At 38.0% G+C, this 16,737-nt stretch overlaps 2 protein-coding genes across 2 annotated transcripts in view; one reads left to right on the forward strand and one right to left on the reverse strand.

The window, feature by feature from the left end:
• Nucleotides 1-2,913, forward strand: part of MYH15 (myosin heavy chain 15) — a 149,456-nt gene extending 146,543 nt beyond the window's left edge. Inside the window, exons 40-41 of the mRNA XM_077884155.1 lie at nucleotides 302-436; nucleotides 2,508-2,913. Of these exons, the coding sequence (XP_077740281.1) occupies nucleotides 302-436; nucleotides 2,508-2,525 (153 nt within the window). The 3' untranslated portion in view covers nucleotides 2,526-2,913. The remainder of the gene's footprint in view (nucleotides 1-301; nucleotides 437-2,507) is intronic.
• On the reverse strand, nucleotides 307-16,048 carry HHLA2 (HHLA2 member of B7 family). Its single transcript, XM_077883774.1, is given in 10 exon segments — nucleotides 307-4,801; nucleotides 5,549-5,604; nucleotides 7,823-7,930; nucleotides 10,593-10,650; nucleotides 10,652-10,855; nucleotides 10,857-10,923; nucleotides 13,283-13,368; nucleotides 13,370-13,503; nucleotides 13,506-13,544; nucleotides 15,496-16,048. Coding segments are annotated over 10 exon segments (852 nt in total). The 5' UTR covers nucleotides 15,560-16,048; the 3' UTR covers nucleotides 307-4,765.
• Between the last annotated feature and the right edge of the window lie 689 nt (nucleotides 16,049-16,737).

Below are 16,737 nucleotides of genomic sequence, written 5' to 3' on the forward strand. Positions count from 1 at the left end.
ATGTTTAACTGATTATAAAACAACTGTGGTTTTTCTTACATGTAACATGCCTGTGAGAGCCATACTATATCCAATTAGTGGAACATCCTAAGCAGATTCTAAATTTCCAGAGAACGATGGTTATAAAAATGAATCTAATGTCTGTTAGAAAGTCTGAATCCTTATATATCAGACCAAAATATATTCCATTCAATACTCAGAAGTTTAGATTCCTTTCACACATTTTTCAACTTTTTCATGTCAAAGCAGAAAAAAATGACTATGCAGGCACAGATATTTTTTCTTTTTTTTATTTTTATAGGAAGCACAAGCCAATCAATATCTTTCCAAGTATAAGCAGCAGCAACATGAGTTGAACGAAGCTAAGGAAAGGGCAGAGATAGCAGAATCTCAAGTCAATAAACTCAAGATCAAAGCAAAGGAGTTTAGAAAAAAGGTATGTCAGATATTCAACTCTGTTGTAATTCTTAAAGCATGTGTGTTTTAGGGCTTGTGTCATCACACAGAGCAATAGAACAAGAAATTTGTTTTTTCTCTTTATTTTTTAAAAGACTTTAAAGTAGGTTCTGCTAAGGTCTTCCAATATTTACTAAATTTTTATTGTCCAGGTAATATGAAGTGGTAAGCATTTGAGTGGAATGTATATTGTATTTATACTTCGCAAATGCTTAGTTCCAGATGAACTTGTGGGCTCGGAGCTCCAGATCCTGGATTCATTTGTGCAGAACAGTCAGGAGTCCAGAGAGCAAAGATGATTTAAAAAGCACAGATGGATCTGCTTGAAACTAAGTGAAGTCCTTCTATGTAGACAAATACATGACTTCATACTGTATCAGTATGGAGACCTGGGTGGTGAGGTTTAAACTTGAGGCAGTGGAGAATAAAGGCACTTGTCCTTTCTAGCTTTCTGCTTAATCCCTAAAACAGGGGGAAAGATATTTCCATATCTGTGGTTCTCAACACTTCTATTCTGATCCCAGGATAGGGGCTGCTCCCTTAAGTATTTTACTAGCAAAGTGGCAGCATGACAAGACCACTGAATTATAGGCTTGTCAAGATCAGTGTCTATTCAGGGTGCTATAATAGAACACCAGAGACTGGGTGGCTTATAAATAACAAACATCTCCCATAGTTTCTGGAGGCTGGAAAGTCCAGGATCATGATGCTAGCAGATTCAGTATCTGGTGAGGGCCACTTCTTCAGAGACGGCCTTTTTTTTTTCCACTTTGCACTCACATAGTAAAAGGGGTGGGGTGGGGGGAAGAAGCCCTTTTTAAAAGGCAGAAATCCTATTCATAAGAACTCTTTCCTCATGACTTAAAGGCCCCACTTCCTAACACCATCACTACGGAGATTGAGATTTCAACATATAAATTTGGGAGTTTTCCAAAAATAGTCAGCCTCAGCTTTCTTACTGAGATTTCCCACAAACACAGTTTTTAAATGAGGTCTGGCTTTCAGAGAAATGAATTAAATGATACTGGATAATGTGACATTAGCTGCCCTTCATGAAATGCATATAAAGCATTTAGCACAGATGCCTAGCACAGATAGGCACCATTTCATTTTTTAAAAATTTGGTACATGCCTGGTCCTCTTATTTAAAACGAATTACTAATAACTCTGCAAGACAAGTAGATAGGGTTGTCCATAATAAACACTACCTGAAAGGAGGTCAAAATAAGCTCTTTTGAAGGAGAATCTAAAAGTTGGTTATATTGAATATATTTAGATCTAAATATGAGAAGCATGAGTCATTGGCACATTCCAGAGATTTCTTGTTGCTGCCTGAATATTGTCTCAGGGATAAAGGCCTATGTGCAGAGGTCCAGTTAAGTGGTTTGAACTCTGCCCTCAATTTGAGAAGGGTCATGGCACTGGATTTGGGGTCTTTGAGGCAGAGCCTGCCCATCAACTCCATATAATAGTTTTGTTTAGGGAAATGCCTCACATGTGCTATGCTTGCACTCAGCTGGAGGAGGTCAAAAGGGCTGCAAAACATATGTAATGTATTCGACTTTGTCACAGTTATTTCCAACAAAGAATAAAATGAATGAAGCAGAAATTGCTTGAGAGGTCCGAGATGAATAGGAAAACCATCCTTGGCAGTGCAATGACTAATTGTTTCCCATTCTCAGAAGGAAAGCCTGAAAATCTTTCAATTGTCATAAACCAAGTGAAAAGGTTTTCTGATAGAACTGGGGGGGTCTGTCTGGGCCATGGAGCCAATTGGTGATGTGGCCACAGTCTTTCCCACAAAAGATGTGGGGTCTTGCCTTCTCCAGCAAGGCTAGGCGGGCAGAAAATTGAGAATGCCCGAGCATGTCCTTCAGATGAATTACCTGTGTCTGCTTTCTGTAATGCACGTAATTGCCTGCATCCTTTTGAAGCTAATGAGGAGTTTGGCTAAGGCCTGCTTACTCTGGAAAGGACTAGACTTGGTTCTGGGTATGTTTTCCACTAATGAAAGTCACAGAATCTCAGAGCACACTCATTCTGTTTTTCAGGCTCATGAAGAAGAATAAGAAGTCCCTGCTTATGAAGGATGGAGGCTGGACAAGGATGGTACCATTTAATGACGGAAAACTTAGGTTGCATTTGAAACAAGCATTTAAAAAAACATGTTGCACTTGAAACAAGCATTTAAAAAAATGTTTATGTGGTGTGGAAAGTAGTTTAAACAAGGTGATTAGAAGATATAATAGAGTATCTTTGCTTCCAAAGTTAATGGGGATTTTTCAGATTCTCAAATATAAGTAATGTAAGAATTGTTTAAATTCTGAAGTTAAAAAAATGAATACCTATTCTTTTGTCCATATTGCCTCTCAATGAGTAATATTTATAGAAGACATGAGGCCTAGGGTATGTTGTAAATTGTTATTACTAAAGTTAATGAATTTTTCTTGACTCATCCATTCAGGAGTCTGTGTTTTCAGCCACTAATGGTAGGAGTTGATCAGCTTTCATCCTAGCACTGTGGTGTACATATAGTCACAAGCACTTAGAATTTATAGATTAAATCCTCCTAATCTACACCTGGCTTGGTCACATGTTAGTGTAGCTTTTCAACACTGAAGCAGCTTCTCATATAAGACACTCCATTCAGTGATAGATGGGATATTGGCTTTGTATTGTGCCAATGTATCTAAGCAGGAGGTACATTTCCTTTTTCTGTGTGCTTCTGGATTAGAGTTGGTCACAAGGAAATTTTCACCAGATTTGAGAGGGAGAAGTGAAGGAGCAATTGTCTACTTTATGCTGTGAAGGCCAGAGTATGGCCCCAGGCACTGTCATAGCTGACAAATGTTACCCCAGTCCAAGAAAGTGAGTTAGCAGTAAGGCTCCCTCCTTCAGCTTCGAGTCCTGCCTAGGTGTGCTTGGTTCCATGGTACTGGATGCCAGCTTCTCTAGCAGGTCACCCCTAGCGTTGCCTAGGAATACGAGTCCTAGTTTGTTCTTGCAGATTTCAGTTCATCCTCACTCCATATCCAGCTCTCCATCCTGAACACTGGCACAGCTGACTTCCAGCTACTTCAGGTCCAGCCGCAGCTGCAGAGGGGACAGCCTGACATAGACTTCTTCACAAGTGCCCAAAATTATATGAGGTTGATGCTATATAATAAATCTTTATTCCCTGTCATTCTCAGCACTCTGTCTCTCTGACCCCAACCCTAACTCCTACAGATGGCTCTAAGATTAATTCAGAGGCTCAACAGCATTGAAAGACCCAGGTTCATTCTTATCTACTATCTTCGATTTGTTGACTTTGGTCTTTCCATTTTGTAAGAAGACTATATAGCAGTTCTGAGCATTTTCTCCTCACAATTGAAGTTGTTTTTTTTTTTTAAATAATGATATCAACACTTTATGCTAAATACCTGTCAACATTATAGCAAATACTTAGAGAAAATCAGACCAGGTAGCATTAACACACAGTTCGGGGTTGGTCTTCTCCTATAAACTATAGGGTCAAAGTTTAAGTCACTAAGATCGTGGTTAGCCTTTTCTTTCTTATAAATTGATTAAAAGGGAAGAGATCATCAAGTCAGCTGGGCTATCCATTCTCTTTGTGTAAAAATTTATATGGAAATCTAAATTTATTATAAGGCTGATTAACAATATGACAACTGAGCCAGAAAAATGAATCAAATCATCTCCAGAGCTAATGTCACTCGGCTGTGCAAACCTGGTGTTGGAAGGTACAACCTAACCCCAGAGATGTCAGTTTTTGAGTTGATAGGGCCTTTTGCTCTAGGCAGTCTTGGAGATACTGACATTTTACACTTTGGAGTCCCTAAGACTCACTATATTAAATCGAGTTTGTTACACTGCTATTAACTATTCACATAAAGCTGGAGTACAATACCTTAGCATATCAATTGCCCCAGTTTTTCACCTTTTCACTAAGGTGATTTCTGCTTTTGTGTTCTCTCACCTTTCATTAGCTGATTAGATTTTTGAATCAGTACTTAAGGATACATTTCTTCCAAGATCTTGGTGGGAGGAGTGTCACCAAATGAGACAGTTCTTTTCAAAGTTTGAATTGGCATACAGAAATTCATCATCTTGATGCAGGTAGGGAGTCAGTGAGTGATGATTAGGACTTGAAGAGTAAATGTGATGGCAGGACAGACAATGGTTGCAAGTCTTTCCAATGGTAGAATTATTAGGCCATGACAAGCCATGGCTGGAAGTGCAGTGAAGAAAGGGAAAGAGAGGTCACTAAATATTAAAGATGCTCATCATGTGTTGACATAGTCCTGTCTTAATTTCCTGTAGTAGCTGGCTGAGCTGAAATAGCCTAGAACCAAGAAAAATGGACTTGAAATGGCTATGGTTCATGTAGGAATAATCATTTTTATCTTAAGTGTTAAATAACAGTGTTTTGTTTTGAGGGGGGGATATTTAGAGCTATTGTTTGCATCTGTAATCAGAGATCTATGAGACAGTTATAGTTATGAAGTCTAAATTTCCCTTCTAGTGTTTAACCAATAGGAAAAACAAGTTTACCCAACTCTTTGCTTTTATTTATATTATTAATTAAAATCATAATAAAAGGTGTGCAACAAAATATTTTAACTCCATTTTAAATTGAGTTTGCAATCAAACTATAACTTGTAAGTGAATTATTAATGCCCAAGGAGCCTAGAAATGGTTGGAAAAGTATGAAAGGCCAGCCATCTGAATCTGGGCAGAAACTGTAATCTGCTTTTCTCTATTTTGTGTTTTTTTTTTTTCTACTTCTGTACAGTCCCATGCTTCCATTGAAAGAATGAGTACAGTGGTGCACCGTCATATGCATAGTACCATTGGAGATCTCTACAAATAACGATAGGAAATGAGAAGGGCAGCCCCTTATTTAAGTAGAACCTATTAATAGACATTGGAAAACGCTCAAATTGTATCCCCCCCCCGTTATGTTATCCTATGATCTCTCTTACCCCTTTTCTCCCTTCTATAAAAGTCTTGCATGAGGATGTGTGAATCAATTACTTTGATACAGTAGCATTCTTATGCTATAGATGGTTTGATAAAGGAAAGGCTTTACCTGGTTTTCTTCAGCACCAGCAGTGTTGGCCCTCTCAGTATGGACAGAGCACCTTTCTATAGGAAAAGAGAGAAACTTTGCAAAGAGATTTTTTTTTCTAACACTCAAATTCTTTTATTCCTACCTCAGCACTATTATGCTATTAGACTCAGCTTAGTTACTCCCGCTTTCATATCTTTCTTCCAACAAACAGCCTTAAAAATGCATTCAGTGTAGAAATACCTCATCAGCTACAAATAGCAATAAATTCTTATGGCTGATTCAGGTGCATCAAACCAGGGATAAAGGCTGTTCAACCAGGCCAGGAATTCCTGGCTCTTTAGGATTGTTGGCCTGAGTCCTATTACCTGTTAACAATGGAAAAATAACAGCCAAGGAGGTGATGGTTAAGCCCAGCAATGGTGAAGGCAAAGGGCTTGTTACAATGCCATTTTCTAAGGAAGGCCTTACTTTTGTGCCTCACTAAAATCTAGGATAATTTATACTTATCCTAGACTAAGGGTATTTTACAACAATTCTTGAAAAAGGAATTTAAAGAAGAAAATGCATACCATTGTCATATGAAACTACAACCAAGGACATGGTGGTAGGCAAGGTTTGGGGGCCTTTAGTTTAACAGCTTGGAAAATAATTTCAGCCTACCTAACTACAGAACTATACAGCTTTATTTTTTTTTTTTAAGTAGCAAATACCCTAACATTGTTTTTGCTGATATCTCCTCCAGAATCAATCCAGCCTGTTGTCCCTGACCTGGAGGGCTTCCTTCTACAAGCTAGGTCTTCCCTCTGGCTTCTAGCTGGGGTGGAGAGCAGAGAGAGGAAGGGTCAAAATCACATATTTATTCTCCCAGCATCTTCCTTGTAAGGTCACCTTGGTCTGGCTGTGTCCTTCAAGTAAAAGTTACTCTCCCTACAAGGCATCTGATTTTATAGGACTCTCTTCTTCAGGGTTTTGTAAAAGTACACCCTCTCCTTGTCCTTTTAAGTTTAGATTTTGCTAACAAATCAGCTGCTCCAAGCTCTGGAGAAATGAACTATCCTCTGTGCTCCCCTGTGTACAGTTTTGAGTGTGTCAGTCGTTTTCTGTTGGGACTTGACTTTTGCACACGTCCAGTATAGAAACTAAACTGTCATTCTGGAGCCATATGTAGTGTCCTATAATTTGAACCTGAATCTAGTCACAAGTATCATTATATGAGGTCAGAGGTTGCTAAAGGGCACAAACTAGCCTTGCCTATGATTGCCCATCTTTTTCTACTTTTGGCCAGCTAAGGGACAGGAGGAACAAGTAATAAGTAAGGCTAGCCTACCTATTAGTACAAAATCACAGTGTAAAATTGGTGAAATGCTTGCTCACTGTCACACTTAATATCTTACCTTCAATAAAGTTGTCTGTTAGGACCAAATCCCCTAATCTCATCAGAAGCAAAAAGACAATTATCAATCAGAGGAAGGGTCAATTTCAACCTCCCAGGACACTCAGTCTTCTCAGACAAATTATGGAATAAGAGAGAGCTGCTTAGGATCTAGATCTACCTCTACCACTAGTTAGCTGGATCACCCTAAGTGGTATACATAAGTCTGTTTTATGCCCCTAATTTCTTGTATTCCAGTTTCCTGGTTTATAAAATGTAGAAATAAGTAGATCTAAGTTTTTCCTAGATCTAATTCTGTCAATAGAGCCAAGAAGTCCTGTAACCATGACATCTTAATGTATCATTTTAAATTACCATAAGTAATTACTATAAGTAATCCAAGTTTGTTGCAGAAAATCTAGAAAAGTATTTTTAAAAATGTAACAATGATTTTTTTAAAAAGCCCCATAAAAGACAGAACAGTAGCACTATAGACAAAGCTCAAAGAAAGAGAAAACAGAGTGCAGGCACTAAAGCAAGTCTAGACATGGGGACAAACGCTTTCCAAAGGCATCCATTTTTAGTTTGAGCTTATTTCTTTCCAGCTGTTTTTCAATGCAAAATAATTTTGATAATTCTGTGTATTATTTTATTGCCAGATTTAAATTTTTTCAGTCTGTTGCAATACATGTGCTTATACAACTTTGACCATTTAACTCAGAATAAATTTGTTAGAAATATAGTTAGCTAGAAATGTGGGATCATTTTAAAGGATTTCTGATAGATTTTACAAATAACTGTCCAGAAAATTCAGACCTGTTTACATGCCCAACAGCCGTGTAGGGTTAGCTGCAGGTCATCCTTGATACATTCTACCCGAACACCCAGGGACAGAGCTCAATTCTCCCTGAGATACCTACCTCTCCTGGAATGGTATCTTTTTGACATATAGAATATGCAAATTGCCAGCAAAACCAAAGTCACCAATGACAGAACAATTATCCAGGCAGTTCCACTTTGACTCTGTTCTAAATGAAACAAAAAAAAAAAGTCCATAAGCTGGAAGAAAAATTACCAAAGAACACTTTTACTATTTTAAAAACTAGTTATTTCTGCATTAATGAGCATAAATACGGCCCAGTCTCAATGTCTTTACTCTGGGAAACCTGCATAAGATGGAATCTTAGCCAATTTGGGGCTCGGTCTGTAGAAGGCTGGTGTGGGGGAGAAAAAGGCTGCAAACTTGAAAGTCAATGAATCTATTATGCATAGTGAGTTTCTATTGTTTTCCATTGTAAAGAGAGTTAACACACCGTTACAAAGGAATAATTTTTACTACAGACTAACCTCAGCCTAGCATTCTCCTTGGAGGATGAAGGGAGAGCTGAGTGCACCCTTGGCTTGGAGAAGACAGGGCCATAAAGGTACAGGGATCAGTGCAGAGGAAATCAGTGAAACAGAGAAGTCGTCATCTTGAGCAAGAAGTAACAGGCAAACACCAGGAAAATGGTGCTTGATGCTCCTCAGAATCACTGGAGGAACCAAGGTTTTTCCAGCATCTTTGCTGAACTGTAATTGTAATTAGTATTAAAGGAAGTAGGACCCCAGGAGGCAGAAACTTGGGAGACCTTGAGTCCTCAAACCAGAACCTGCTAATCTTGTGATCTACATTCTGCATAGAGTAGGAGCAAGCATTAGAGCACACAGGCCAATTTGAGGTGAAAAGGTGTTTATAGCTATTTTAAATGAAAAGCCCTATATGACAGATGCCTATTTTTATGAACATACTCTTCACTAATAAAGAAATGTTCTGTAACCACTAAAACATTAGTCTCTACATATATTTGTGCCATTCTGAAATTGTATGCCCACATAAAGTGAGCAATTCAAGGAAAAATGTTGACTTTTGAAGTGTTTTCATATGCATACTTTTCCTACTGAAGAAAATCCTGCAAGGTATAGCATTTTCTTACTTTATTCATGACCCTCACTTCCCCCACCATAAAGAGATTTGCCCAACATCACATAAGTGTTTCAGCAGCAAAATTTAACAAGAATTATTCAGTTCCATGCAACCTTTATCAAGTAGATCTAGACTCTAGGAATCCTAACTCCCCCCGCCCCACCCCCAGGCTGGGCTTCCTTTTCAAATGTTGCAGCATCTCCTGGCAAAACAACAAGTAGAAAATTATGATTCAGAATAGAAAACCAAATTTCTTTGAAAGGGTAATGTCTAGGATATTAGTGTTTGCCCTCTTTTCTGCCCTGCTTGGGTAACTCCTGCTACATGCCTCTTCCTGAGGGGAAGTGTGGGCAGACCCTCCTCCAGTCTCAACGGAGGTGGGAGGTTCTAAAAAGCTGCTTTTGTCAGAGATGGAATGTCCTGATGCTTTGCATTTTGTGTAAACTAAAAATTAAATCCCTGGTTAGAAAGATGGGTCATATGTGGTCTTTAGAGCATATCTTCCAGGAGTTTTTTCTACTCTCCGAAGTAAATCCAACATGAGGCAACATTTGAAAAGTGGAATGTGGGATCCCTGGGTGGCGCAGTGGTTTAGCGCCTGCCTTTGGCCCAGGGCGCGATCCTGGAGACCCGGGATCGAATCCCACATCGAGCTCCCGGTGCATGGAACCTGCTTCTCCCTCTGCCTGTGTCTCTGCCTCTCTCGCTCTCTCTGTGTGACTATCATAAATAAATAAAAATTAAAAAAAAAAAAAAGAAAAGTGGAATGTAAGCTTATTTATATTTTATATAAAACTAACATTCTCAAAAAAAAAAAAACTAACATTCTCATTTGGGAGAAAAATAGGAGCGGCAAATGCACCCCAGTTTTCAGCACTCTCATAATGACAGCTCTACACAAAGGGAGTATCATCCCTCAGTGTCTAGAAGCTGCTATTTGAAGACCACTTGACCTAAAGACAAGGTGTTCTTATCTCCAAATCTTACTACATAGAATCACTAAACCTCCAAATCTGTTATTCCTAATTTTCACAACTAGAATGATAGAAACGTTTTTAAAACCTATGTTTCATTGACTCAAATATCTTTGTCCCATGATATTAAATTGATATCTTAAGGGTAAAAGGATCAAACAGCCCACCTAGAAAGTCGACTCCGTAGGTACACATGCCATGACTCTATAGAGAATGGACTAGAGATATTTTAAAGAGTTTTGGCAGTTAGCTATCACTAGAGGTAAAAAATGAGCTAACTCAGGTGTACACTTAGTGCTTCCGATGTCCTTTGGTGACTGTTTCCACGAAATTCATAGACCATGCTTCCCCAGCATCTTCCAGAGCCCCAATTCTAACTTCTCACTGTGCCTGAAGCCTCAACTCCCCAAACCCCAGGCCCAAAAGCACATGTTAGGCACAGCAGTAAGCAGGAATTCAAGATGCTTAGGCTACAGAGTCACCAAATCATGTAGGTTCCCTCTTTGTTTCTGATGCCCTGAAATCATGAAAAAGAAATCTTATGAGAGTAATTTTTTTTTTCAATGCAGGACTTTTGTGTATCTGAAAGAAAGAGGCTGTCTGTCGTCTTGACCAAAAGTATCCCTGTAGATGACATTTGCAGAAATACTAATAAAAATTATTATTTAAATGCCAACCTATTTTCCCTGTTTGATATTCACAATCTCTATTGCTATAGCCAAAACCAATTATCCAACTCTACTTGTATCTTACCTACTACATGCAGTGTTTGGATGGTGAGTAAGCTATATTTGCTTGAAGAAATATTGCATTAAGTATTCCCCATTGTCTGAAAGACTAAGATCCTTCAAAGTCAAAGAAAAGTCACTCCGGTTTATTTGCTCTTTATTCCAGGAGATGCAGGGTTCATACATAGTTATATTTCATGAGGAGCTCTGAAAGTAAGCCAGGATGGAGGAGGTCTCTTTTTCTACTTTAGACCAACTGGCTATGAAATCATGATTCAGTCAAAAAAAAAAAAATACTGTTTGCAAGTTCACATGATAGTGAAACATTTTCACTTTGCATTTTATGAAGGTCATCTAAAAACAGGGTAGAAAAGGAAACATCAATGAAAATACAATTTTCGAATGAATTTTCTAAGCTACACTTAGAAATGCTTTGAGAAATATCTCTGGAAATGTGTTTCTTGAAAGAAGCTGTGACACCATCATTTTAACACTGCCCAATGATTAAGTTTAGACCTTCAAGGAGGCCTAACCCGGGGCCAGCTAGTGAGGTGACACTCCTGCTTTCTAACTCCTACAGCCTGACAGTGAGCACGCAAGAATGTTGCTACCAGTTACTAGGCTTTTGAATTCCATGTTCTTTTTTTATTGACCTTTCGAATGCCGGTATTCCCCAGGACCCCACCTCCCCCCTTTTTGTCATTCTACTTACTCTCTAGTAGTCTCTATTACTTGTATGGTCTCTACCTCTTAACCACTTTCTGCACAAAGTCTATCTTCCTGCACATTACAAATATGTTTCCAACTGTGTACAGGTGAGCCCCCCTGGGCTGAGCTCCATTAGAGGGGGGACTCTGTTGGATTTTCTCATCTGGCCCCTCCAGATCCAGCTCCATCTGGTTCTTCCTGTTCTGCAGTTATGGGAGCTGACCTCTGTGGATTACTGTGAATTCTTCTCCCTAAGCTCTAGACTCACTCACTTCACACTCCGCTTGCAAAAGAGTGATGCCAAAGCAAGCCACTCTAAGATGCAAGTTCAAGCCTCTCTGATGCCTCAAAAATCCTTCTTTGGCTCCATACCACCTGTGCAATTCTGATCAAGTGCCTTAACCGACATCAGGCCTTCCATATTGTTTTCGACTCCATCTCCAGGCTTATCTCTTATAACTTGAGCTTCACCTTCTACCACTTACACTTCTACAAATTCAAGCAATATTTACTCCTCTGTTCTGTTGTGTGTGTGTTTTTAAACTGGAATGCCTATGTTCGCTGAAAATCCTACTATTCTTTTAAACTTCTGCGCTTTTGCAGCCTCCTTAGGCATATATCCTCTAACAACCCTATTTATAGCCAACCATAGTGAACAGAATTAATTGCTCCCTTTCTATGCTGCCTTCCTAGTTTAATTTTTAAATGCTTGTACTATATGCTGTGGATCCAGAAATGAGTAAGTGTCCACATTCTTTTTTTTTTTTTTTTAATTTTTATTTATTTATGATAGTCACAGAGAGAGAGAGAGAGAGAGAGAGGCAGAGACACAGGCAGAGGGAGAAGCAGGCTCCATGCACCGGGAGCCTGACGTGGGATTCGATCCCGGGTCTCCAGGATCGCGCCCTGGGCCAAAGGCAGGCGCCAAACCGCTGCGCCACCCAGGGATCCCAAGTGTCCACATTCTTAAGTTCATAGTCTGAGAGCAACAAACTTGGCATATAATAAATACTCAGCAAGACAACATAGCACTGAGCATAAGGAACCATGGATACTTCTGGATACTCAATTCTGAATAAATATGAGAAAATACGATTTTCCATAGAAAAATTTACAATTTAACATGAACATTTCCAACATTTTCCCATGTTTCTATCGCTGCCTAGACAAGTGAACATTGGACATCCAGGCCTTCGACGCTGAAATTATGTAAAGGTGGTGAATTACTCATAATTTAGGGTCTTCTTGGCAAGCACTTTGAGAATATAAAACTCAGGAAAAGAGGCCAAAAAGGATAGTTGACCTCCAATTTCTCCATATGATGGGGGTTTACTAAAACCTTTTGCTTTGCTTCTAAAATATAAAACATTTTTCCTTGAAATTAGATAAGAGATGTCAAATTAATTTTTCCTCTTAATCTTAAATGGTAGGATGTAAATGCAGAGATTGATCAAACCTTCAGTTCAAATAAATGAGAGGAAGGAGTGTTGAAAACTGCTCATGCTATGATTGAGTTGTTGATAAAGCTTAATGGGCTAATACTATGTAAAGAGAATAAACAGAAGCAATAATAAGAACTAATTTTTGTTTAGTTGAAAGAATGGCAACCATCACAGATTGTGACCTAATAGGCAAGCTTTCTTCTCACATCTTTTGAAATACAATGCAGGTAGAAAATCCTATTTAGAAGATGAATCATAGAGAATAATATTCATGAATAGATCTGCTACTTCCCATTTCACATATGTTTTCCTTCAACTCAAACACCTAATAGGTAGGAATTACTTCCATCTTCCCAGTGAGGAGCTTGTGCTCAGAAATAAGAATGAGTGCTTAAGGGAACATAGCCAGTAAATATTAGACATAGGACTGCAATCTTGGTCTTCTTATTGATGCAAATGCATTTTCTTTCTTTTGTGTTCCATTATTTTCCTGTAAGTCAATCTTCATTTCCTCTCAACCTCTGACATAGCACATGCACACAGAAAGCCTGACGAAGCCTACCCTCTCATTGTCTATCCCCCCATCCATGTTTATTCCAGCAATGAGTTTTCCATGGTACATTCATAAGATAAATTTGATCCTGTAATTTTTTATCATATTATCAACATAAAAAAGACTTAAAGATTCAATTTCTCCCGCATTGCTTTCAGAGATGGGTGTATTGTCCATTTTCCATGTGATAAGTGGATGAGGATAAACACTTAACATACCACACATCAAGAAGCTGTGTTCCTCTTTTCATACTTGATCCCAGGTGTGACGAAAGCTAGGAGGGAGAGAGGAGGACATATGAAGGACTGTCATTAGCTTCTTTTTAAGCCATCTGTGCAGAACACTTATTATTTTAATATTCATGAAATGAAAAGCTAAGCTTTATGAGCAAAAGTTGGCATTTACTAAAGGAAAATCAAAACAAAAGCTCTATAGAAACTTAAAATATAGTGTGGTTACCTACAAGTTTAGGCTTACTTTCAAATGAGCAAGGAAGAATTACATCTTTACCAAGTCTTCCAAGGACTATTTGCTTTTCATCAGTACTAACAAGATTGGGGGGAGCTAAAAGGAATGTATCTAAAAAATCAAGAGCAGTTATGAAGAGAATTAGTGATGGGTGCTTATCAAGGGCTCTATCAGAATAACCTAGCAGAACTATCCTGGGTCAGCAGCCTGGTCACTTACAGACCACACTTATCAAGAACCCTTGGTAGTCTGATTACTAGGAACAACCCACAAAACTTGTGTTAGAATTTCTGCAACCGTATTTTATGTACACAACAGATCCCTGTTGATTTCTATTCCCTGAGCACATTCACTTCTAACATCTACTACAATAACAAATTAGTTTATCCAGCTAATTAGAGTCAGCCTGCCGACAATAATAAAACAAATTTGACTTGGTTTCATTAGGAAATATTTGGAATATGTAGAAGACAATACTGGATTCAGGAATCTGCTAGGAATATGCAGACGTTAGCCTGAAGCAAGGGAACACATGAGCAGGAGTCCAAAAAGGGGAGGTGGAGTGACTCATTTATTTTGCCTTTAGGACATCTCTCAAGATATCCTACAAGTCAACTGCAATATAGTTAAGGAATATTATTCTGGATATAAATCTAGAAGTCTAATAATCCTGAGATATAATATATATATACACATACATATATATTTATAATTTATATACAGTTTTTTACTATTAACTTCAGAATTTTAAAGATTTTATTTATTCCTGAGACACACAGAGAGAAGCAGACATAGGCAGAGGGAGAAGCAGGCTCCCCACAGAGAACCCGATGTGGGACTCGATCCCCAGACAGGGATCATGCTCTAAGCCAAAGGCAGACGCTCAACTGCTGAGCCACCCAGGTGTTGTCCCTTCAGAATTTTGAAAAGCAGATGGATTCATCACAATCAAGGTTTTTGCAAAGAAAATGTACTTAACCATTTCATAATCCTTGAAGGTAGCTCCAGTTTCTTTGGCCAATTCACAAAACATTTTAAATATTGTGTACCCAATCTATGGATTTTAGAATATTAGGAGTACAAAGGATCTTATCTTACAGATGATGGAGGAAACTAGACCACCCAAGATGGGAGAATTGAGTGCTCAGTGGCCTTGTCACAGTCTTTTTCCTCTGCTTCCTTCTCTGAGCCTCTTTCCACTCTGCTATGTCCCACTTCTCTCCCTCAGAGGGATTTAGTTTATTTCTGTACAAAGAACTAGAGGGATGGAGTATTATAGTGAGAGAAAGACACAGAAAAGTGGGGCTGGGGGTTGGGGGGGGGAGAGGAGTGGTTTTTGTCAATTTCCCTAATTGCTCTACTAAACACCTCTTATGTTCCCCTGGATAATTAAAAAGGCTCATCACAGGACCAAGCAAAGTGGATAATGCCTTCTGTTAAGTGTTAAGTACCAACCTTACACTTGGAAAAAAAAAAATCAATTACCAATCAATCAAACTTGCCTTTCTAGTGATTTTATATCTGGTAGCAGGTAACAGATTAGAAAAAGCCTTAGAGTAGACAGGAGAAAATACCATTTTTAGTCTTCACGCAGGACCTCCAGTCTGTTTTCCTGTTTCTCATTAAGTGATCTTTTAGAAAAGTTCACAATACTATGGCTACAGAGGAAACGAGGAAACTGCTACCTTGCATTGTGTGCTCGTCTTATCTAGTGGTACAAACAACTAATACCTGGGTGTAATTATAAAGGAACTCACCCTGAAGTCCACTTAGAGATGGTACAAGAATGAGGACGATAGACAGCCCTGCCTGTGCCTTCATGTCTTGTGGAGACCATACTAGTTATAATATCAAAGACAAGCAAAATGTGCATATTATAGATTTCAAATGCAAACAAAAGAAAACGAAAGAGTATCTGACTATAGGAGATCAGTTAAATAAACTCCACATCCACACAAATCATTCTGCAGCCATTAAAGATGATATATGGTTGATGATGATAGATGGTTTCAATGGCATGGAAAGAAGTTCTTAATGTTATAGGAGAAAACCCAGATTACAAGGTAACATGTAAATAGCATAGTCTCTTTGTAAAAGCACACACATTTCTGTACATCAGAGACAGACATATCACTAAATATACACTAGGATGTTAACTCTGCAGAGCAGATTTCGCATCTAAAGCAGTGCCTACTATATAGGAGATTCTGAAAAATGGCTATTGAATGAATAAAGATTTGGGTTCAACAGCGGTTCTCTGGTTAACAGCTTCTGTTTTTTTTTTTAAAGCTTTCTACAATGGAATTTGGTTTTAGTATATTAAATATTAACACCAATGATGTTGACTACGATGTTATTTATAATCACACACAAAAACAAACAAAATCTGGAAATATATTCTCATAATACAAATCGTAAGGCAGTCATTAAAATCATGGTTTACAATGAGGAGTTCAAAAAACTAAAACACATAAAATATAGATGGCAAACTACAAACTATATTATATTGTATAATTCCAAATAAGTAAAATGTAACTGATTTTCTCTGATGATGGGAGTATAATTTTTACTTTTTTAAAAAATAGCTTGTTTAAAGAATAGCATATAATTAGTTTTTAAAACCTCTAAAAGAAAATTTTAAAGAAATCATTTGAGATCCATACTAATAAAAAGTTGTGTTATAAATTTGTTGTAGGATATAAGATTTAAGAATAATGATTCTAAAAAATACAATTAGAGTCCTTCATCACAGCAAAGTAAAACCTGATAGTGTAATTTAGAGTTTCATCTTTACCTTTTAAATACTAGAAAAAATAATTGTGCACACGGCCTTGGAAGAGGGCCTTTTTAAACAGGACTATACATTTTTTTTATTATAGATATGTCTACATAAAAATTCGAAAAGCAACAAGAACATATTAAAATAAGCAGGGAGTGCATTCAATATGACAGTTATCACTCCAATAGCTCAGAGCAATAGATAAGATATCTGCAAAGCA

Source organism: Canis aureus, chromosome 35 (genome assembly GCF_053574225.1).
Source record: "Canis aureus isolate CA01 chromosome 35, VMU_Caureus_v.1.0, whole genome shotgun sequence".
In the NCBI taxonomy this organism is placed as follows: Eukaryota; Metazoa; Chordata; class Mammalia; order Carnivora; family Canidae; genus Canis; species Canis aureus.